Source organism: Scophthalmus maximus, chromosome 2 (assembly GCF_022379125.1).
Source record: "Scophthalmus maximus strain ysfricsl-2021 chromosome 2, ASM2237912v1, whole genome shotgun sequence".
Classification (NCBI taxonomy): Eukaryota; Metazoa; Chordata; class Actinopteri; order Pleuronectiformes; family Scophthalmidae; genus Scophthalmus; species Scophthalmus maximus.
In genome coordinates, this window is record NC_061516.1 from 13,384,964 (window position 1) to 13,409,354 (window position 24,391).

Consider the following 24,391-nt stretch of genomic DNA (forward strand, 5'->3'; position numbering starts at 1 on the left):
AAAAACACTTGTTAGGGTAGTGTAGAGATGCTGTAAGGTGGGCAGATACATCAAAATGTGCTGTGCAGGAGAGGCCAGTTCTGCTATAGAATGAGTATAAAAGCTCTTGACACAGAGCACAGCTGTGCACGATACTTGACCTGAGCTGTACATGTCACCGTCGATGCACTTGCGCTCCGCGTGAACTGAACTGTGCAAACCCCTGCATGCTTAGGAGATGCCCACATTGCAAAAAAAAGGCACACACATAATTGCAGGCCCCTGCGATGATGACTTCACATTAGAGGCTCCCAGACAAATGCACAAAACGGGCTCTGCTGCCATTACGTGGCCACATAAATGTAATCAATGGAAACAACGCTGCGCCATACATCTGACAGACCGCTGTAGATAACATATGCTGGTAATCATACTTATCTGTAATCTCAACCGTAAGAATAATATAGGATGTTCCCTTCTCTCAGAAAGAAGACGGTGACATGGGATTTATCTCGAGTGAACCTGCACAAGTTTGAAATTATGATTTTGTTTTTGACCTACATAACATGAAAAGCTATACAACAAAGCCATCTGCCAAAAGGTGATGTCATCAAATGTCCCGCCTGACCAACCATCCAAACAATTTACTGTAATTTTTAAGGCAAGCAGATTGTCACTTTCGAGTTTAACGATAGGATGTTTAAAAACACTGGTTGACGGATTAATTTTCAGTCAGTTAACTTATCGATTACTGGACTAATCATTGCAGCTATACATTAAAATCATTCTGTCAATCACAATGGAATAATTTTGCCGATATATTCCAGCCTCAGGTCTCTTTGGACCGTTCAGGTTGCGTGAAAGTCCGACCGCTTACACGTCGCGACGTGTTAAAACCCCGCTCACTACGAAGACGACAAGAATGGGGCGCCATCACTTAGTTGATGCACTATGTTGTTGCGCAGCAATCAAATCAATCATTGCCTGATGAACGTTGCGCTCCCAATGACCTTCACACTTCACACAGCACGAAAACAATAAACATGGGTAAATACTGGCTTTTACCTGCTTTAATGGCACTACTTTGCCTCATTTGAGCAGCTAATCTGGCAACCGATAAAACATAATGTGCAAGGGTGGAGCACATTCAAATTCAGAGCAGATTGTTCACTCGGCTCCAAGTCATGGTTCTGATCTGTGTGCGGTTGAGTTTGTGTGCACTGTTGGTGATGTTTCCATGATAAAAATTTCCTGGAGGCAGATTAATAAAGCTTTTACTGCTACCAGACGATAACGATACAGCTACAGCTGGATGGGAGGTCTAGTGTTCTCCACTACAGCTCTGTGTCTTCGGTATATGACACTTAATACGTTATGGGAATTATTTTGTTCGGAAGTGTTTTTAATATGCTTCTTGGTACACATGTTCCCGAAAATTGACTTCCCTGCTTCTGCAGCAGCTTGTGATTTGTTCCCAGAATCCCCGCCACAGAGAATACGCCTAAACTTGTTGCACTCAGCTGTCGTAGGAAGAGAAAGCCGAATTAAAGTGAAAGCCATAGCACAGTAAGAAGTTAAGAGTGCCCCGTCTTCAACCCGTTAACAAAAGTGCTTCTCTGATTTAAACAGTGTACAGGCTTATTTTTAGGGTATTGATGAATGAAAATAGTCGAGTGAAACATTTTTTGCAAGTAGTGAAACAAATAAATTTGTGTTGCTTAACAAAAATGTTTCAGGAAGGAAGTAGCAGGGGAAAAGGGAGACATCATTTTGGTTCAGTGGTACAGTTACACACTGCAGAACGTACTGGGTATTTTCACTGTTGGCCTGAAGCACCTAAGGCCCTTTGAGCAAAGAAAAATCCCATGCACACGAATATGTAAAGTGAAGGAAAACAATTGCAACATCTCCCTACCTCATGAATTTAATTTCTCAAAGGAGTCATTCATCATACGATGTGACCTAAAAAGGTTCGGCTACAGCATTTCTCAGAAGGATCGCATAGTAAGTCCTCATTGCCTAATTTGGTTGCGTTGCTCCGAGTGTGATTCAAACAATCGCGAGGATCGGCCTGGTTGTAGCGCAGGTCTTCAGCTGTAATTCTCTCTTTGTGATAATTATAATATTTTAAACTGACAGAAAACTACATGACCTCCATTGCTGCTGTGTTGAAGTGCACTCGTGTGCAAACATGAATCTTCATAGTGAATAGAAATTCTCAGCAGGGCCGAAAAACCATTACTTTATGCAGTGTGATGAAACACGACTTGATAAGCTTTGTGTAGGTTTAAAAAAAAAAAAAAGATATATTACCAAGTATAGGATTTTGGTATTCAAAGCATAATGTGTTGTCTTTGCTCAAATAGGGTGCACAAAATAATTGAGTTTGAATTGGTTATGCTGGGGGCTAAGTGCTAAAACAAATCTTTAAATGAAATTCATTACAAGCAGGGTTGCCATACCCAGGTGTTATTGAATTCATTTCTCATTTTGACCTGATTTGGAAAGATAACGGTAATAACAGAGACTGACAGAAAAGATGACAATGGCATTGCGCATCATGGTTTCCCTTCAAACACATTAAAATCTAGTCGGTCTCATTGGCTTAATTGATCCGCGCAGATGGTGTCTTCTCTTCTCGTGCTCCTTGATTCGTTTCCTCGCTGTTGTTTTCCTCAGCAGAACAAAAGATATTTTCTTAAATCAATCCATCTGTGCCGGAGGAGTTGCTTTCACAAATGCATAGAATTGGTGCGGTTATTGTTAGTATTCACGCAGAACACGCAGCAAAACAACATGAATTGGATTCTTTGTTAAATACAGGTGAGTGATATTCTGCCAAATATAAAATTTGATCCGTTTCTATTTTTTTTTGGGGAGAGTCTCATTTTCAAATTCATAGGTATTCAGGCAAGGATAATTTAGCCTTGGCATTTGCTGTTTGGGATAGTTCCTCTTCATTGTAAGTGTGTGAGGTTGATGAGACACCATACTGCATACCTTCATCCATGTGAAATTAATGAGGAAAATGAAGCTAATGAAATAACAAGCACAAGATGGAGAAACAGGCTGATCTGATGCATCCTCTTGGTTATCTGGCAATATCTGGAGGCGTCACTGGCCCCAGACTCTCATTTTCTCCCTGTCATATTCAATCAGGAATTCCTGCCTAAAATAAAAGTGAGCCTCTTCCGTGGCCGCGGCCAGCAGAGCGACGGTCAGGCCAGCCTCGGCGCTATTTTTGTTCCAGTAGTGATTATTTTTTTTATATACAGAGCATTCAGGAGGTATTTCGTCCCTTTCACCTTCTCACATTTTTTTTTTTTAATGTTGCAACTTTATTCTAAAATGATTCATACTCTAAAATGTATTAAAAATCAAAAACTCAAATATCACATTGAGATATGTTTCCAGTGCCTTTGCAATGACGCTCAGGTGCCTCCCATTTTTTTCTCAATCGTCTTTTCTACACCTTGATAGGAGTCCACCTGTGGTAAATTCAATAGACTGGACATGATTTAGAGAGGCATATACCCGATCTATACACGGTGTCACTGCTGACCACGTTCATCAGAGCAAACGTCAAACCGTAAGGTCGAATGAACTGAGACGGGATTATGTCCAGGCACAGATCTGACGGGAGGCTACAAAAATCACCTCTGTTGCATTGGAGGTTTCCAAAGGCACAGTGGCCTCCATGGAGCAACCAGGACTCTTCCTAGAGCTGGCTGCCTGGCCGCACTGAGCCATCAGGGGAGACGGGCTCTCGGTAACAGAGGTGACCAAGAGCCCAATGGTCACTCTGGCCGAGCTCCAGAGATCCTGTCTGGAAATGGGAGAAACGTCCAGAAGGACAACCGTCACTGTAGCACTCCACTGATCCGAGGCGCAGGGCAGATTGGCCGGCCGGACGCCTCTCCTCGGTGAAAATGTGCAAAAATGCACCCAAAGGACTGTCAGGGCGTCGAGAAACATAATTTGACTGGTCTGTTGAAGCCGAGATTGAACTGAGGGTGGAAAAATATCAGACTTCTGAATCCGGTCAGAAGTGTAACAAAACGTTATCCTTTTCCAAGGTTAGATAAAAAAAACCAAAAAAACACCTTATAACCAACACTGAGTTATTCATAACAATTCTTGAATGCATCTCTAGTTTCTGAAGATGCGTCTCCTATTCAAACTTAGACTGCCGGCCACCGCCTCATTATGCAGCTTTTGTAAATCTTAATGGGTCCAATAAATTATCATCTATCATCTAATAAAATACTTATATATATATTCATGGCCACAAAGGATTTAAAATGTAACCATGTGAATGTTTTCTGCTGCTCGGCTCCATAAACGTCTCTCTTGTTCCCTTTCTTTTAGCAGCATTTTCAGCGCCTGTTCGCTGCTTTTCACCCATGGAATATCACAGTTTTCTCCTTTTTAACAACAATTTTGCTATTCTCTTCTCATTCGCAGATTGATCCTAAGGTTGCCTTTCCCCGTCGCGCCCAGCCTAAGGTAAGAATAAATTGGCCACTAACCCCGCTCAAAGAAAATGATTATGTCTCATGTCACCAGCTTACCTAATTTTGTGTTCACACGCTGCAGATACAAAGAGGCAGCGGTTGTCTGTTTGTTATTGTAGCGAAAAAAATACGGAGTCTGGCTCCATTGTTCTCATCCTGTCTGTGCTGCTTCGCCAAAGCAATTAAAGTTGGACATATTACACTTAAAGGAATTTTTCAGCACGATGGCTGTTATGTGTTTTGTATTACCTCAGTGTTTTAAATCTACTTCATTTTCCCCCAGTGCTTTTGTCATGCTCACACCCGCATTTCATCCCCTGTCATAGTTGTTATTAATGGCACAAATGCTTTGGAATGAACTCTTGTCTTATTAGTACCGTAATTCTCCATTGCAGTTGATGGTTCCAGGTTTAGTCTATCATTGTATATAATCATGCTTTATTGTGTGTTGGCCCGAGTTTGTGGCTGACGGGTGACAGCCTCAAAAACATGTGCCGGAAATGTCAGTGGATTGAAGAAACCTCCTTTCTCGTGTTGGCTGTTGCAACCTTTCTGAGGGTGCACATTCATGTGAAATACATATTTCTTATGTGAATTGCCTCATATTAGCTTGACTGAACTGGCAAGACATGATTTGCCGACTTCTCATTAACAGAGACAAATTACATTTGCTGGCAGAATTATAAGTCTTGAGTTGTTTTCTGTAGCATTTCAGAGTTGAATGACACTGAATGACATTAGTGATTTAGAAATATTTGAATTGTGGCGCATGCATGCAGAAATGATCACGATTAGCATTGAAACAATAGATGATTTAAAAAAAAAACCCGAAGACAAGCTCCAATCACGGAGGAACTGTCGCGTGATCTCTTTATGCTTATGCTTTTATGATGCGGATTATCTTTTTCTTTCCTGATTACGGGTCTTGAGCAGTTCTAATGACAATTAAATATTCAATGTGTGCAGATGGTGCTGTGGCGTAGTCGAGGGCTTTGTTGACACGCCGTCTCTCACCATCCCCCAGCATTTAATGTGCACAGTCTATATAGCACAGTACAGTGTAGCGCCATTCAACACCGCTATCAGGGCGTCCTCCACCTACACCAGGTGGAAATCGATAATGGATTTTTCTCCTTCCCAACAGATCAGAGAGGTATTGTTAAAGAATTGTTCAGCTTTCAAATGAGGAATTGGCAGTGCGGGCTCTCAAAGCCATGGCACGTGACTTTAAGATATCGGCATATGGTTGAGAAACTACCAGCGTTGCTCCACATTTTCCTACATGGCAAGTAAATCACTTTAACTTCTTCTGTTCTGAGCCTCGCTCGTACTGTGCAGTAAAAAAAAAAGCTCAGATTATTGACGATGGTTCCAGTTTTACAAGTGAACAAGAAACTCCCCTTGCTGTCATTGGCAATGTTTAATCTTTTTTTAAAACAGCATTTTACTAAAAAAAGAAAAAGAGAAAGAATGACTCAGAAAAGTAAATACAGTATTTAGAGCAGTTCTACGGGTCTTGAACACATTTGTCACTCGACCTTGTAGGATTCACAACTCTGTGAAATAATGACCTCGTAACAACATTTGTGGCACTGCAAAAGCCTTGTACCAATGCTTTATAAAATGACTATAGGGCAAGCTTGTTAGGGAAGAAAAATGGTTGTATTGAACGTGGATTATAAAGGATTTTAAAGCAATGGGATTAAGCCAGATAGATTAACATTGCATGGGATTGTACTTTCTGTTTAATTGATTTAATACCTTTTTAAAAGAGGTCCCACTCTTTAAGATTCCCATTCAGAAAGTCCCCTCTGTTTTGCATTCGCCGCCTTTTGTGCCTCTTCCCCCTCCACTGTCAGTCTGCCTGGCTGCCTGTGCAGCTGTTGAATAGGCCTCGCTCTCGTTTTAAAGAATCTCGCCTTGGCAGGTGCCTCGGTGGCGCGGCTTCCAGGGAGCAAAATCGCGACGAGACCAATCAGCGTTCATTTTCTCACGGCTAACAATGACCGCAGCAGAGTAACCCTGCCAGTGACCTCCCGCCGCTGAATGCTGCAGTATGGCGAAACCATACAGTATGTACAACACGTAGAGTAACGCCGAAAAACAGACAGGAAGTGAAGGTGAACACAGAGGACATTTCACTGTAAACAACTGAAGGTGTTTGCACCAGGATGACAGGATCACAGGAAAAACAACTTGTATCAGCAGCAACAGTGGACACTGCCCCCCCCCCCCCCCCCCCCCCAAAAAAAAAAACACAACAAAAAAACACAGACAGTGCCACTGTAAGGAGACAGACAAAGAGGCCGGACAATAACTAATCATAAAGCTACGCTGAAGTAGACAGCCGTGTGAACATTTCATTTAAATCTGATGTGACGTGTGACAAAGCTGCATTGCTCGGAAGATTTACAGGTACGGATAATTCTGCGGGAATTGTAAAGTGAAACACTGGATTACAGGTTTCTGTCATGATAAGACAAATATGCTTTTGTGTGACGAATCAGTCACGGGGTGCCGATTGCCTCTGCTTTGCTCCTTGTGTTCGAGAGTCTTGCAAATATTAGATTTTTTCGCATTCCCTTTTTTTTTTGTTAAAGATCCGTTTGCACCAGAGAAATGGTAAAGGGCAGACGGAAGAGGTCAGCACAGGTCGCGTCATTCAAAGACAACATGCTAAAGAAATGCAAACTGGCACAGCTATTATTAAATGTCACCCAACTGAAGCTTATCTTAAGTCTTAAAAAAAACAACCCGGTTTTGTATTAGAAATAGAAGATGCGCTTACAAGTCATGTTGAAGGTATCAATGCCGACTAGGCCACAAATATTCAGGGATTAGGTTGCATCCGTGGATGATTGACAGACGAGAATGAAAGGATTAAACAATGATGATGTGATGCAAAGTGCTTTATGCACATTCATTTATGCCGCGTTTCCTCCTAGCCTATGCAGCCGGGCGGAGGATAGCCATGGCTTTATTAGATAGGCAGCTAAAAGTAGCTTCAAAATGCCAGGAGTTCTGCATAAATGTTTCAGCATTTCAGCATTTACTCTCACAACAAACCATTCTCAGCTCTTTCTGTTACAGGCAGAAGTGATTTTTATAGATGTATATTGCACATTTCTACAATATGGACACGACTGCAGACATAATAAACAAAGAAAATCACCATCTGATATGATGTTTTCTATTGTATCATTAGTTCCAGGGCTTCCCTCGGGGAAATCGGGAGTCAAAACATTTTTTTCTTGTGCCATTTGCAGTTAAAGACGGCGAGGCAGAAGTGAGATGTGATCGATCAGTCACTGTTTGAACTGAATCAGACAGATCCTGACGCGCCTTATCTCATTATCAACGTAGATGCTCGGTGACAGTTCAAACAAATGCCTCTCTCATTAAATATGTGGCGTCGCCGTGTGATGTATCGCTGCTGCTCATTTCCATTTAAGCTTAACAAGCCCTAATATTACATTTCATGAAGATGAAATTATTTCTTTTGACGTTTATTTGTCGTGATGGAGGCGAGGCCCAGGGGGTTGGAAAGCGTGAGAACCATGGAAACCAAATTGTTATCTGCCAGTAGCCAGCTACATATCCAAAGTGCTCTGCAATAACTTCTGTAATGATTTGGCGCCATATACGTAAAATTTTTGCTTTTTTTTAATGGAATTTCAGATGGAAACTGTGTAAGCTGATTGGCACAACATAACTTACACCTGAGTTTTCTTTCTGACATTCAACCCGCCAATAAGTTTGCTAAGAGACATCCAGGTATCTTTCTTTGTGGATTCTGTAATGGCAAATATAGTTTGATGTTGTGGCGGTCATCTTACTGATATGACAACAAATGAAACCAAATGAATCCAAAATGTAACTAATCGTTAGCTGAATATATAATGATAGGAATATATAATAGTATAACAGCCAACAGCATTGGGTACTTGTCCTCACAAGGGACCCTGCCGATGACCTCCCGCTGCTGAATGCTGCAGTGTGGTAAAATTATACAGTATATCATACTTCTTTTACTCTTAATACTTTAGGTAACTTTTCATGAAAATACCTTTCCATTTTAAATGGAAGACTTCAAACTAAATACAGTGAGGTATTTGAACTTTTAGTTTAGTAACGGATATGAATACTTCCTCCACCTTTGGAGCTAACATGCAAAATAACAGGCTTTACTCACATAACATGGAGTTCGTCTCTCCCACAGACATAGGCTTCCTGCTCCAGTCTTGGTTTGCGACGGTGGTTCGAGTCGATCAGCCGGTTCGTCCTGACGTAATATTTCCAACAAGGGCTCGAATTTGGTACTGACGCCATTGTTTCTGTTGCTAAGGCGGTGATTACACAGGAAGCCTGAGGAGAGGGATGTTTCTGACCAATCACAAAATAGTAGACTTGGCTCTTTGGGTTGCGGGCCAAGTCAGATGGAGCTTGAAGAGAGGCGCTGCAGCTGTGTACACTATGAGACAAATACGGCGTATGTTGAAAATGACGCCATTGTAAACCGTTTCTAGATGATTGCCAAATTAAAATTATAAACCTGAAAACATCATGTCAGATTTTGAATGATCATCCTTTATAAAAAAAACAAACACGTGCTTTGTTATGGCCGTGCCTGTGTGTGGAAAGTGGTAAAGGAGACAGAAAGGAGATGGTGCTGTTGCTTGCCGTCTCTTTGTTTTGATATCCTTTCCAGTAAGGCTCATAGTGAAAGATGTAAACGAGGCCTGCTCTCGGTTTCCTGGAGGAATCAAAGTGGTAGTTTTCGCCGACATTGCTCGAGATTTACCACTCGACTGTTGGCGTCATTACCGCCGCCGCAGCCGCTTTTGTTTCCGACAGTGGAGTCGCACACAACCGTGGCATGTCCCAGCATGATTTTAATTGCCGGTGGGACTGTGGCCACTTCAGTGGGAGATGAGTTCATATAGCTTGTTATGGAAATGAAAGGGAGGAACATTCAGAGCCATGTAAATGGCTGCCATTTACAGTGCAATGGGCATAACTCTTGCAACTCTTGCACCTGATGAAGGGATTTTGCCTCATAAAGGACAATTTATACCTCTGCAGTGGATCGGGTGTTGTGCAGCAGCAGATTCTACACCGTTACCTGATGTGCACCAATTTGGAAATGCGACTACAAGCTACAACAACTGTGATTGGTCAACTTGGGAGCATGTCCAATGGCCTGACGTGCACACCAGACGTCCTCTCCTTCAGTCGTTCGTCTGCCTTCTGTGTTGTGGTAATTTATGTTAACGTAACATTTATTAGCTCCAACTCCAGCACAGTGGTCGGAAGTAAACACACTGTGGCTTACGAACGCCTCTGCCAACTGTTGTCCTGGCGCTGTTCTTGCAGAACGACACTGGAGGCACAAATGGTGCAGGCCACTCGTGTTGGCCACAGCGTGATCCTACACAGAGCCGAGTATAAACCAGGCCTAAGCCGCCCTGAGCAGGTTGTCACCAAGGCTCTGGCCGTCTCGAGGAGGCAGAAAGCAAGAACGGCATCTGTCCACGTGATGCAGCCGTCAAACCCTTTGTTTTTCGTTTGCGATGACATTAGAACTGCGAGCGTCAGTGTCAGTGCGGACATAGGCTGACTGAGCTCTGGTGCACCGGCTGAGGTGACTCCGGGCTATCAGTCTAAACTGACGTCAAAGCACTGTCCCAAATTTTAACTCCACCCCGTGCCGGCTGTGACTGCGCGGCTTCCCTGTTCACGGCCGACTGTTACTGCTGCTCATGTTCTGGCAGCAGGAGCTCTCTCTTCCCTTTAAGTTTAACTCCCTGTCTTCCCATGTCACATTCGCTTTTTCCTATTGCATCTTTCTTTTTTTTCTTGCTGTCTCACACACACACACACACACACACACACACACACACACACACACACACACACACACACACACACACACACTCCCTGTGAATGGCAAATTGACCAGTTGCACCACCACCTCCTCCTCCTCCTCCTCCTGTTTGCGTCCCTCACATGTCTCCCAGGGACTGTGTGTACTTAATGTTCTTACCTGCCGAAAAAGACTCTCAGGTGTATTGTGGTTCTAGAGGTTTAAAGTCTTAACTTTTAATGAAGTCTAATAATAAAGCTGCATGAAGTAAACACACATTCCCCCTTCCCCTGTGCCTCTGCACCGTTTGACATAATAATGCACGTACGCATAATACCGCATGTACACAAATGCACAACAAACGCGCACATGTTTTCTGTCGCTCTCCCTCGTTCCGTCGCTTCCTCTCGCTGCTCCTTTTTTAAAATTTTTTTTTAGTCTATTGGGATTACAAGGCCTTGTAAATCCGGTCTTGCACCTTGCTCAGTTATTTGATCTAGATTTAGTATTATGATATTCCCCCTTCAAAATGATCCTTACTTTAAATGACACAGCCCACTGCTGGGAAAATGAAACCTCCGTGGCTGCCAGCCCCTTTGAATGTCCCTGTGAGTTTATTAAAAGCACCAGCTTCCCCCCCGCTCCAACTCAGAGCTGCACCGCTGCATGAGTCTGAAAGAATATTCAAGGTCAATAGTCCTTAATGTCGAACAGAATGCCACATCAATATTGTTTCTTCGGCTCCACAGTTTATGACCACGAGCCCTGCCAAATATTTATGATGTCAAAAGGAGATTATATCATATTAGATATTTAGCAGAATTTGTGCAAATGGCACAGCTAGCGGGGGAAAGTGCCTCGACGTGAAGGCCGTTATCCACATGTAATGTCGTACTTCAGGGGAATGTGGCACGGAGCGACTGCGATGTCCAACTGAAAAGATATTTGCTGTATTTCTCAAAATAGATCCGCTTTTGAAACGGGGCTTTGCAAGTGACACTAAACGCAGCGACGTTTCCCTGTGACCATGGCTGTGTGATAGTGAGCGAGGAAAACTCCCACCCAGATGACGGATCGGTGACACGCGACTTGAATTGTTTCATTGTCACTCTCTCAGAAAATAAAGCACACGTGCAGCCAACACAAGTAAACACCTCTTCTCAGATGGAGGATGTCACATGGAGTTGTTTTTAGTTTTTTTTATACCCTCCCCACTGTGGTAATGGCTGCTGTGCCCAAGCTGGAGATGGCTTTAAATCCCTGACCCGTCAGCCCCTTTGCTTTCAGTGGCCTCGGTGGAACTGCTCCAGATGAAAATGGGGCCACGGCGCAGACGTATGAATGACTGTTTGTTTGGTGGTCAGACACAATCACCAACTGAGTGACCCAGTTAACGGGTAGTCAAAGCGTTGCTCAGTTTGATTCATGCATGTTTTTTTGGTGTGCTTTTCACACTTTCTAAATGTATCTTGTCCCTTTTCTCCAGTGTTTTACGCTTCAGTGGAAAGATGAATGATGTGTAAATGCAGATGCGAGTGTAATTATTTATTTTTCTTTTGTCCCTGCCGATATAACACGGACACATTTATTTTGTTGAATAATTGCTCATAAATGGAGCGCAGTGTACACATGTGTGATTCCTCGTTTCCCCGGGCCTCCCGTTTTTTTTCCGCTCCAGTCTCCTTGGTTGCGAGTCGAGCGTAATTAGGTTTTTCTGGGGGATCGAGAGGTTCTTACAATGCTTACCAATGGCAGCAGTCAGGCAGGCAGGCCAATGCTGGCGGGGCAGAGAGGACAGAGGGCCGCGCAGGAGCCTGGCACTGCTAAACCTGATGCTGACTGACAGTAATGAGGACGGCCTGCGAGCCAGGATAGAGTGGAGAAGGGAGCAGAGGAGAGGAGGGCATGGTCCACTATAACTCTCAAGATCTCTTATCAAAGCTGCTCTGTGTACACACGGGAACACGACACGAGCACACACAAGTTGCATGTGTACCAGGCAGGCCCCGAGCAAATGCCTCGCCGGGCCCTGTTATATCGGCCGTGTGTGTCTTCACTGATCGACCTTTTATGCAGAAAAAATAAAATCAGCTGTCAACCGTTCAAATCGCAGTATTTTCTTGTGCTTGAGTGTGCCTATGGGTGTTTAGATGCGGCATAATTAAGCTTATTTTTACAAATATAATGATTAGAAATCAATATATTGTTATATTGTGTGTGCGTTAGTTACTGTAAGGTTAAAAACTCTTTGATCGCAGGTGAGATAAAATATTGCTGTTTGATTAGAGGTCGCTCTTCAGAACTGCGTCTCCGACGACGTGATTTGGGGTCAGGACAGACTAACAGTGACTCTGACCTTTTGATAATGTGACAGACGGATTAGCTACTCTTGTTCATTTTTTTTCTTCTCTTTTCATTATATAAACCAAGTGGCATCCCACCGTGACGTCACCCTGTTGGTTTGTGAGCTACCGTTTTGAAGCCTTCGAGTTTCGCATGTTGACCAGCTCCATGTTGGCTTTTGTGCAATCAGACGTATAGAATTGGGGGCGCCCACCTACACCTGCAACCAGGCCCCTGATTGGACGTACCAGCTGTCAATCACGATGTATCCGCGCTCCAATGCACACCTTGCTTTGTCGTCTATTTTACTCTAAATGAAAATATCATTTACAAAATGAACATCATGCTGTATTGGAGAAGATTTGAAACTAAAGATTGAGACCAAAAAGTCCTCTAGTAAAATGTTTACTAACGTTATAAATCAAGTATGAAGGAGAGTCATATTCTCATAGACTTCTTTTTGCAACCAGTAGAGTCGTCCTCTGCTGGTCATTCCAGAGAATAAAGGGCTTCAGGCACTTCCGCATTGGCTTCATTTTCAGGACCATTTTTTTTATATATACAGCCTATAATATAAACACATTATTTTTTCCAACTATCCCAAGGGTCCACCGATCCAATGTGAAAAAACGGTCTGATTTTGATCGAAGCAGAGAGGCACTTAACTTTGAAAAAGTCATCACTTCCGGGAAGTGGCCGTGTCAGCCAGAGAGGCAGATGAGGCAGATGCCTTTTTTCCCTCCTTTTTTTTTTAACGGTGACCTTTTTGAGAGTGCGTTTGAATGAAATATTGGAAATAATTAAAACGGGAACGGCCATCTTTATCGGGATGAGGAGTTCCATTGTGTTGTCCGACACATCACCTTGCTGTCCAGTTTTGAATTCTCATTACTTCTCGCCGCCGTCACCCCCGTGTTCCTGCTTTCGAACATGCTGTCTGGAGGTTTGTACGACACAGAGTGAGATACGCCGTCCACAGCAGGAGAGGATCAGCTGTGTCACGAATCTGTGTGCAATAATTACCGACAGACACACAGCTCTATAGACGGCTCTAGAATTTCTTACAAATAAAACAACATACAGTAGAACGATCGTCGGCGTAAAACGAGCCTTTGGATTACAGTTTCCTATTGGGTTAAATATGTTGTATCCAGAGAATCCTCCTCTGGTTTATTAGGTTTCTTTGAATCCGTCAATTCGCCTGTTTCTTTGTAATTGTGAACGAAACGCTAGAGTCCGATCGCGTCGTGTCCGACCTGCTCACTGACGTGTTCGTTCATGATGGGGTCCAGTTGTCACGGCAGAGTAAGATATTGGAATCTCGCAGGCCAGATTGCTCTTTTCTCACTTTTGACGTCGTGTGACAGTTCATGCTTTGTGGTTTTCATGTCCTGTTAGTTTTTTTTTTTTGTCTGGGGCACCAGCCTCTCAGATTAAGAATGATATTCTCTCGGCGAGACGAGCCTGTCAGGTTATTAGTTGTGCCATTGTTGGTGGTGAGATTAATAGAGATTGCCAATAGCTATTTTTGTCACTTTTTTTCTGGTTGAACTTCTTGTGTGAAGCATGTCACTGAATTCGCACTCGGGCTTTGAAGAAGTTCCAATGTTACATCTGTCAATTAATTAAAAAAAATATGTTTGAATTTAGAACATTGATTATTTTTTATGTTGAATTAAAATATGCCTTACTTGTGCGCTATGTGTTTCACTTCGGCAGACGGTTAAAGATAAAAAGGTCAACAGGATATAACTGTTTGAACAGTGTTAGCATTAAACTCTAAGACAGTCAGCTGGAGCAGCTCTGAAACAGGAGACCAAAATGCTCGTGATAAGAATCAAACGCCCACCGTTCGGCCCGTTCCCGTCCTCGTGCTGTATTTCTGTGATTTCCACCTGATGTGGGAGCCACTGAAAGGCGACAGTTGTGCTCCTACTTTGCCCAGGCGCCTCTTAATAGCTCCCAAATGGCCACTGTGGCAGAAAATCTGCATGGTATTGTTGGTAGTAGGCAGAACTAGATAGAATCTGAGGGGTTGAGCCGTAACAAAGCACGCCAGGGAGGATGTGCAGGAGTTCAGGCTGTTTCGCCCGCTGCTCCACATTTATTGTAAGGGGACCCCCCCCCCCCCCCCCCCCCCCCCCCCCCCCCCCCCTGTCATTCACGTCCATAATGATGTGAGCAATTTTTCAGACCAAAATGGAGATGGAATGAAATTGGTGACTTTTTGTTATCCCCCACCTGCACGGAGTTGAAGTGGGATGTTTATTTCCATGTGACATCTGTTGCGACGTGTCACGTTGTCTGGCTAAAAAATATATGGGATGCATGTGTAAGACGCCGAGTCTTCAATACTGAATTACTGCATCTAAGTTGGGGCGCTAAAGAGCTTAGCTGTTCCTCTACATAATGCCTCGCTCCCCAGCTGTGACCTTTCTCCTCCATGCATCATTCACGATTACGCTGCTGACATGTTGGCTCATGCCAATAATTTTTCATACGAGGCAGTGTCAGCCACATCATATTTTATCATCTGGATAAATTTGTGTTGTGTTTTTCATGTGGGCTCCCCATCATTTGTATTTGACTGTTTATGTGCCTGTCCCAGAGATTAGATTTTGTATTTAATTTAACTCGGAAAATAATTCAAATCTAAACACAATCTGGCATCGGTTGGGGGGGAGGTGACTTGTGTAGTTGCTAAATGAGTGATGCGTAACATGAATAAATAAGGTGTGTATGTACGTGTGTATGTAAATGTGTGTATAGATGAAACACCATGCCTGCACGGCCTGTGAGCTCTCACCAATTGGAAAAAGAACAATAGAAGGGACAAATTATGAAAAACTGTAATGTTATGTTTCATTGTTTGAATCATTTCGACTTCTTGACTAAATTATAGCTGTTTCTGTGTATGGATGAAAAGAAAAAGAAAAAAAAATCCTGCCACATTTTCAGTCAAAATTAATGCAATTCATGTTTCAGTGACGTCTTCATAGTGATATTTCCAAATGCACCTCATACGAACACATCCTTGGCTCAGAGCGTAGAAGGCACAAATACAGACATTTACATCGAGTGCTTTGGCTTCAAATAATGAAATAGACCTTGTAATAAAAGCAGTCAATTTTGTGGCTGTTTTTTTTTTTTTTAATGTTAAACATTAAACAGCATATACTTTGTGCTGCAGTGGTAAAAACATCAACAGTAAGTGCATGAAATGCATGTTATGGATGTTTAATTAATGTAATGACAGTGGCCATTATAGACAGACAACATGTATTTATAAATATTTCTTCCCTAACAACTGAAGTAGCCCCTTGGCAAGATTATGGTTCACACTCAACGTGTGACGGTGCTAATGATCTTCACAGAATATCAAACGATAACATAATAATCCATAACCTTTACACCTAAATCTATTGTTGACACAGTTCTCTCTCTTTTTGAGTCGGTGACCTTGTCATACAACCCGGTTTAATTCAGTCTGACTACACCCCCCTCAATGATTGTAAATACTTTTTTTTTTCCTTCCCTTTTTTTAAATAAAAGGAGATGTTAACTACTCTCAGGTAGCACTTAAACGCACTCTTTTTAAATGAAGCCAACACACAACTGAAGTAATAACTGCACATTATCCCTTCATAGCAAAATATTCAGTGTCAGGCTTGATTTATTGTGCCAATTGTGAGATTTCAATACTTCCAGTACAATTAATTCAACTTTCAAAATGGCTATCATATGTCTTGGCAGCACATTTTCAATGTCTAATATTTGCCACTCACATTTCCGTGAGGCAGTTTCCCTCTGGGCTTTCTAGGGCAGCCAGCCGGGACTTTCATTCATGGTGAAACTGTCTTTGCCACATGGTGGTGGTGGGTGGGGGTGGGGGGGGGTTGTCAGTGCCTTTTTAAAGGGAATGAGAGGACCCTGATTTAATTGACTGTGATTGACGCGGCCTCTACCGTGTCTGCCATTAATTTATTCCCTCTAATCCAACCTCTTCTGCGACTGCTCCGCAGGTGTGCCGCTTACGGCGCCGGCATCTTTGGTCACAAAATTACCCAAAAAGTGTGCTCTCGCACCTACATGCTCAACAGGTGGCAGTGCCACGAATTGGCACCACCGCCTGTGCTTTCACCTCCATTCATTAAAAGAAGACCCCTTTTGCAAAAAATGCAAAAACAACCTCACTAAGGAAAAGGTCCTTATTGCCTGACGAGTAGTGCAGATGGTGAAATTGTCTAACAGAGAGTAACACGTAAGCAGGTCAAGTCCGGCTTGTAACGGTTCTTCTGTGACTTCATTTTCTCCAGTGTTATCATACAATAATGAAAAGTGTTGACAGATTCATTTCCTTTGCCGCCATCACTAAGACCATTTTGTGATTTCTAATTGATGGCTACATGCAGTCATTTTATAGCACGAGACAATTTTATGGCACTTTTAATTAGACCAACTTTGACCTTCTGTTCGCTTTGCATTTATATTGCTCTCAAATAATTTTCACCTTCTTTCTTCATTAACTTTTGTCAAATGAATACGGGCATTTACAGCACGATAAACCGCACATGCACTGTAGGGAATGTTGTGGGACCGAAATGAATTGACGACGGTCTGTTGCGTTAATGCTTTGATAGATTACATGCAATTAAATAATCTGTGAAATAAATATCCCTTTATATTCTCTTGACCCCAGAGAGATTCTCAAGTGAAGGACAACATGGCATAATACACAATAAGTAAATTAAAAAAAAAAAACCCTCCGGTGGAATGAGGCCGTAACAACCACTTAACTGTCTAATTGACTAAGAGGTAAAGCCCTTACATACGTCATTAGGGAATACAGGTGCATGATGACTCTCAACTCAGATAAATCCTTCGTATGGAACTAGTTAATCTCCCATGTAATATTGAGCAGATGTGTGTGTGTTGGTAAATGAATAAACACCAATGTCGGATGAATCTCGATTGAGGAATGAATCCACTGAATGAATACTAAATTTGTATGAACATGCAAGCACCATGTGCAGTTATCAAAAAAAAAATCTTTAACTTTTCAAACATTTACTTACCATTACTCTTGTGACACTGAGTGATTTGTGTCGACAGAAACGGTCCCTGTGTTGAGACCTGGCAGTCAGGTGTTGACGCTGCTTGTTCGAAATCGCTTCCCGCTTTTTTTTGAGAATGTTGCATCTCTTGTAAATCATCAAATTCAAACGGGGACAATTTAAGGGACATCATTTGACACCAGCGGAGAGAAGAGGAGAGGATGGAGATTTACTCCCACTAGTAAAATAGAGTTGAATGACAAGATGCAATTCATTGCAAATGTTAGAAGAGGAGGACGAGCGAGGAGCTGGCGAAGACAAGCCAGAGCAGCGGAAACAGTTTATATTTGATGCAATTGTCTGCTACGAAAAGCCACTATGTATTTAGCAGTTTAATGTCAGCCGCTAGTTTGTTTTTTAGTTTAGTTTTTCCACCGAAAAAACAACTTGCGTTGATAAGTTAATTCAACCAAGGTAGGTGTAAAACTGTGGCTGAATTCTGAATCATTATTTTTTGTTCGTAAGAACGCTGAGATTTGAAAAGTGGCACGCCACATTGTCTGAAGCGCTTCATTTGCATAAAGTAGACAGGTGCTCCACTCGTACAGCAAACACTGGCATCCACGGAAGCATTAAAAGTAAACAGTGGCGAAGGATTCATTAACATTATGGGTAATTATATGTCGCACCCCCCCCCCCTCCTCCCTTTAGCCCTGCAGAGTGGACAGTTCGTAGACAGAAAGTAGAAAAGGCAGAGGAGCTTTGCACCTGACCTCTGTTGACCTTCACTCTGTTCTCCATCTGGCTTTCTGTCGGGTGTGTAGCACGTTTGTGCGTGTGAGCAAGCGAATGTGTTTGTCTTCTCTCCGTCCATCAGTCTAATCTATCCACCGTCTTTGCGGTGTTGCAGTCTTTATTTGCTTGGTTGACTTTATAACCGTAACACTAGTTTAATTTCCTTACTGGCTTAATTGAAATTCACATCTCTTTCTCCTGATGTATCTTGCTCTCGCCTCTTTGTGTGTGTGTGTGTGTGTGGGGGGGGGGGTATTAGTGGAGATGTATTTTCATTCTAAAAGTGGCAAGTGATTGACAGGAATACACAGACAATGTCCCCCCGCCCCCGCCCCCCGCCCCCCAATCTTTTTGTCTGCTGCACCTGTCTTTGAGATACCTTTCAACCTTGTCTCTTTTCTTTTGCGCTCTCTATTCCCAAGTCCCCCTTTCCCCCGGATTGCCTGGGCTTGATAAAACCGATGCTAAATTTAGAGACATATTTCTCAAAGTCACCGGGACTAGAAAGAGAGAAGACCACAGACAAAATGGCCTCTCTAATCCGTGCTTATCATCTTTTATTTATCTGTTTGAAAAATGTGAGGTCGTCACAGAACCCCCCCCCCCCCCCCCTTTGTTGCCGCCGTAACTTTTTTTCTTCTGTCCTCCAGTCAAATGTCAGTGGCCGCGTTCTCGTCTCAGAAGACCACATTCAAGCTGACAGAATGTTTACATTTCATCATTCAGCCCAGCCAGGTTGTGCTTTATAGAATTAAGGGCATGCCGAGGTTCTAATAGAAAATCTTTGCCTTTTAAATTACAGTTGCAAATGTGCTGTCATTTAGTGCGGCCTCCATTATACTCTCCTTATTTCTCATATTCTTTGTTAGAGCCAACATTGTGGGATTACAATATGGCATCCAGTGCATGCGTGTCCACCCGAGAGTGACTTTGGCTGCACGTTACAAGCTCGGCTTGTCTCACTTTCGTGAAGAGACGCGTTAGAAAAGAGAAGCAATAAAGCACTTTTCTTCTTTTTCTTCTTTTTTTTAAATCCGCAAAAGGTCAGGGTCACAAGTTGTAGCCTAATGCTAATACATTAGAAACACATTAGCGCACTTAGACGTACATGTACAACTGAAATGGTCTTTAATTCAGCTGCAGATTGTGTGATGACATAGTGACACGTTGATTTATTTGACGTGACACATTTACAAGCAATAAAACAAAATTCAGGTCTTACAATCTAATTTTACAGTGACATTATCAAATTACATTACTATTATTTTGCCTTCGTCCCTCCTTGCAATTGTCAAGTTATATAATAATTAGTTTATTTTGATTTCAGGATTTTACATTCACCTGTTTCACCTTATTATAAATTATTATTATGAAAACAGTGATGCACACACCTTATTAAAAGATACTGTAATGTTGGTCAAATCACACTGATTCATGCCAACCATGGGATTTGACAATTTTTCAGCACATCCATAATGAAAATTGACAATTTTACCAGCAGTGCATTTGAATGGGAATCCAAATTTGAAACCATAAGCTGCCAAGCTGTTAGATTGCACATTTGGTCGATATGAAATTATTAAACAGTGGCGCTCAACGACTCGTGGCGAGTTTTTATATTAACCAATAAGAAAATATTGTGCCTCTGTTATGTGACAAACTCCCAAATACCTTAAACCGTTTTTACTCTTTTTCACTTGATACTTTGCCGGTTATACAGTTCCTGCTGGATGCTGTGAAAAATGTGACGCTCGCAGCCTTGCACAGGAAACAATAATTCACATTTATCAGAGGCATATATGCCTTTCTGTAATTGTATTTGTGTACTTGTAAAGTCCCTGTTTGCAGCAAAATAGTTTATAATTAGAGCGCGGTTTTCTCCATTTGTTCTGTGCAATGCACTGAACGGATCAGGTCACCGGATATTGTGCACATACCTCACTGTTGTGTCTGAAGCAGCGAGCTAATGACTTGTACACAAGGATACCTCCCCGCCGCTCCCATAACTTTGTCTGCCCGTTGCTAGTAATACTTCTCTTTTGTCCTCTCCCTTTGTAGCACATCTTTGCGTCTTGTTTATGTCGAATGTGAAGGGTGGGATCTTTCCTCCTGGTGTGGTAAAGTGGTATCCTGCAGTGGCCCTCCACAACGCTGTGCTGTACATCTTCTTTTCACAGGGGGAAGAGAGTGATTAGTTTGCCATTTGGATTCACACCGCAGTTATCTGCTGGATTCTCGAGGTAAACAGCGTCAGCCACTTAGAAAAGTAAAGATATTTCACAGAAACTATTGTATCTCGCATTGAAGTTTTGTTTATATGAATTCATATCATCAGGGGGTTATTCTCTCTAAAAGTTTCTAATATTGCTTTTACATCCACTCTTCAGCCATTTGATTGGATGAAAAAGAAATGCTCCTCATAAAGGTCATTTCGAGTCCAACCTTCCAACCTATCACAGTTTTTTTGTGGTGCGCAGGCTTTTTTTTTTCTTTTCAGGTCCTCATTTGGAGAGGTTGGTGTTTTTTTTTTTAACAGAAATTAGGACATTTGCTTTTTACAACAATATATAATTTTTAGGCCTTGACATGTTCTTCTGTTTGGTTAATATCGTTATCCCCAGTGGGGCAACCAATGATTATTTTATTATTATATCATTTTGAGTAAAAAGTAAAACAAACAGTACCCATCGACGATTAAATCTGTGTTAATTATTATAATGCCAAATTGCAGATTCCCGGTGACATTCACACCAGAAGAGGCTGCCAGTCATGTACCTGACTGAACCTCAAGTGTGCTTTATATCTAAATGACTTTAAAATCATTATTATATAAAAAAAAAACGTGTACGGAATCGTGGGCTCATTTTTTTTACCCAATACGGTTTGGCTGGACACATGTGTTTTAATTGTGTATGTGACATTGAATAAATTCGTACTCACAGTATCAGCCTGTGAGGTGTAGCTTCGGCAGACTGTGCTGAAAAAAAAGAAGAAAACTCTGCCTTGTACTTGCCGTCTGACATTTCCCGCTCTTTGATCGATGAGCTCGCCACTGGCTCCTTCACTCAGGGCGAGTCCTTCTCCCTCTGTCACTGAGAGCTGCACAAGATGGTGAGGTTAGCACCTCCTTAAGCAAGCGCGACACCTCTCCTTCTCTGAAGGCTCCGTGTTACATGGCGGGGTGGAGGAATTCCCAGCGGGTCTGCAGTGCGAAGCAGGAAAAGTATAAATTATCAATGTGAAAATAAAGAGTACACAGGATTGCTTTTGTGTCACAATACTGCACGACTACAACGGTGGCTATTATGCATCATCCCCATCGCTGATTGCATTGAATATGTTAATCAAGAATAGATGCATGATTTTCGCCCAAGTTTCCCACTGGATGATTTGCATTCTTGCCATCCCATCGTAGTTAAAATGGAAATAAGAGTCTTGCATTTTTATCTTTACTCAGTAACCACGCGGTCCGTTGATATTGACATGTTGTTACGCGGTCCCCGTCAAACTTGCAAAGGGCAAAAGATGCAGGCAGCCCCGTGTAAATCTTCATTTCATCTTTCATTTGCAGGGTAATTTGGTCTTAATCTCTGGGTTAAATTTGGATTTGTTATGTCGGAAGGGGGCTGATTTGGCAGAGTAATAGCAACGGGTCGCGCCATTATGTGGCAGCGGTAGTCTTTGTGTCATACAGCATTACAACTACCTGGTGAGCTTTACAAAATCGTTGTAATTCACACACGTAGTTCATCATTCGGAAAAAAATTGTCTTCAGTGACTCACTCGAATAGCCCACAGGTTGGCTATATTCAGTGCAGCCCTCACACATGATGGACAGGGGGACCGAATTGGGCCCCACATTCACACCCTATCCAGCACCGCTAACATGGCCACGGATGGTCGGGTTTGAGGGAGGGGTTATTTATTCGTTTGTGTCAAATGACTAACTGCACAATATACAGCTCTCTTTATGCGTTTGCTGTCAATCTCACCTGTTGCGTCCTCGAGCTGGCACGTCCCCAGCAGCATGTTGGCTGCCGTCCGCCTTCTCTCTTCATTACCTTGCAGCTCTCCTTCCCAGACCCCATCGTGTTGCTTCAGCCGCCGCAGAAGCCTTGGTTGAATACTAGGACAAATTGAAAACAAAGTTTATTTGATAACTAATCCCACTGGTTTGCATTGGGCAGCTGTCCTGTGTGTGGTTTCTTGAGTTTCTCTGTTTCCCCTCTCTGGTCCTGACTGTCACTGCGCCTCCTTGGAAAATATTTCTCAGTTTTCATCTAGAATTGAGGGAGTAAACATTTTTCAGCCAGAGTTAAAGAATTAACATTTATTTTAAAATGTCCTGCCATCAAAGGCTACAATGACCCAAAAAGACATAAATAAATGAAGGAGAAATTACATTGGAAGTGCAGTAGATGTTGACTAGCTGCCGTGCCGGCCTTCAAGCCAGCAACAGTCCCTCCTCCCAAGCGTGATCGTGTTTTGATTCAGAATGTGCATGGAGAGGAGGGGCTGATGTCGAATATGTTTGCGTGAGTGAGAAATGGAGAGATGTCTGAACGGCCACACCAAAGGTCACCTGTGCCCTTTGACCTCCCCCCCACCTTCGACGACGAATCTGGAACTATGTACAGCTTAAATTTCAAAATATTGAGAGATCACAGAGACAAAAAAGACACTCTGTTATTACTAACCTAATTTTCTTCAACAATATTTGCAGTATGTCATCTGTTCAAACCAAAGACATTATCCAGTTCATGTTTGCTTGTGTGCTTTCACTAATATTTTATTTTTAGATCATTTACTCATCTAACGCAGTTTTTCCACTGTAGAACTGAGAGTGTGTACAGTCACACATACCTAGGCCACAGTACGTTCAGGTGCAAAAGCAAAATGCACCAATTTTCAGTTTCCCGGAAATGAGATAAAAATCTTAATAACAACATTGAACAAAGCGCTCGTGCGGGATTGTCCAATTGTGCAAGCGCATCCTCTAACGTCTCTAGTCAGAACGTGACCCATTTAAAAGCTTGGAGGAAAACTTGCCCACATACTGTGAAGCAACAAGCAGCTGTGTGCAAGTGCCCCAGCCTTGAGGAAGTACACACAGCAGGAAACATTTCCAGTGGCCCGAATCTAAACTTTATGCATATCGTTTCGCCTCCCTTTGACCGACAAGGATACAGGCAACATCTTGTTTTATCACGTGTGTAGAAGCAGGAAGCGCACAGTGGAGTTCAATAGATGGAGTGTTTGGCCTGCACAACAACAACAAGGAAAGGAAGGTCTCTTCTTCTCCTTTGTGGAATATTGTTTTCCCAACCCGGGGAAGAGGGAGGCAGCTGAAAAAGCAAAGGACGGTGGATTTCTTTTAGGCTGCTGGGTGGAGCCAGGGGCCTTGAGGATGAAACGGGGGGGGGGGAGTAAATGCCAGCACCCTGCCGTGCAGCAGGCATGGAGGCCTTTTGACTCCTGTTGCCATGTTACTGGCCTTTGGTTGCAGGTATTCTCTCCCTCAGGCTCACAGATGGATGGAGACTCTCTCTATATGTGGCGGAGAGGAAGGATGACAGAGAGGTGGAGGGGGGATGGTCTGGTCTGTGGACGGCAAGTGGTGCTCAGGGTCGGTGCTGTCTACCTGTCTTTCCATCTTGTGCCTGAAGTGATAACAAGGTTAGAGCCAATTGCGACCACGTGTGACCCTCTCCCCAGTGTGCCTCTCCCTGCCGGACTGCACGTAGCGTTGGAGGGATTGAATCCATCATTGTCATATTTATATTAACCGGATTTGGTTAGGTTAATAAGATTGTGCCACTCAAACATTTAAACCTCCTTTCAGA

General features: G+C 42.7%; 1 protein-coding gene and 1 long non-coding RNA gene across 16 annotated transcripts in view; one reads left to right on the plus strand and one right to left on the minus strand.

Annotated features, from left to right (window-relative positions):
* The window catches only part of msi2b (musashi RNA-binding protein 2b), a 250,506-nt gene that overhangs the window by 8,379 nt on the left and 217,736 nt on the right, over positions 1 to 24,391 (plus strand). For all 15 annotated transcript variants that reach the window (XR_004790149.2, XM_035625461.2, XM_035625463.2 and 12 more), the window contains exon 5: positions 4,444 to 4,485. Coding sequence is in view for 14 of the 15 variants with exons in the window: in XM_035625461.2 (XP_035481354.1) it covers positions 4,444 to 4,485 (42 nt within the window). In the remaining variant the exon portion in view is untranslated. The remainder of the gene's footprint in view (positions 1 to 4,443; positions 4,486 to 24,391) is intronic.
* Positions 19,660 to 23,027, minus strand: LOC118300756. The gene is made up of 3 exons (XR_004790150.2): positions 22,951 to 23,027; positions 22,541 to 22,828; positions 19,660 to 21,750 (listed from the first exon to the last, which is right to left on the minus strand). It is a non-coding gene; the product is annotated as an uncharacterized LOC118300756 (long non-coding RNA).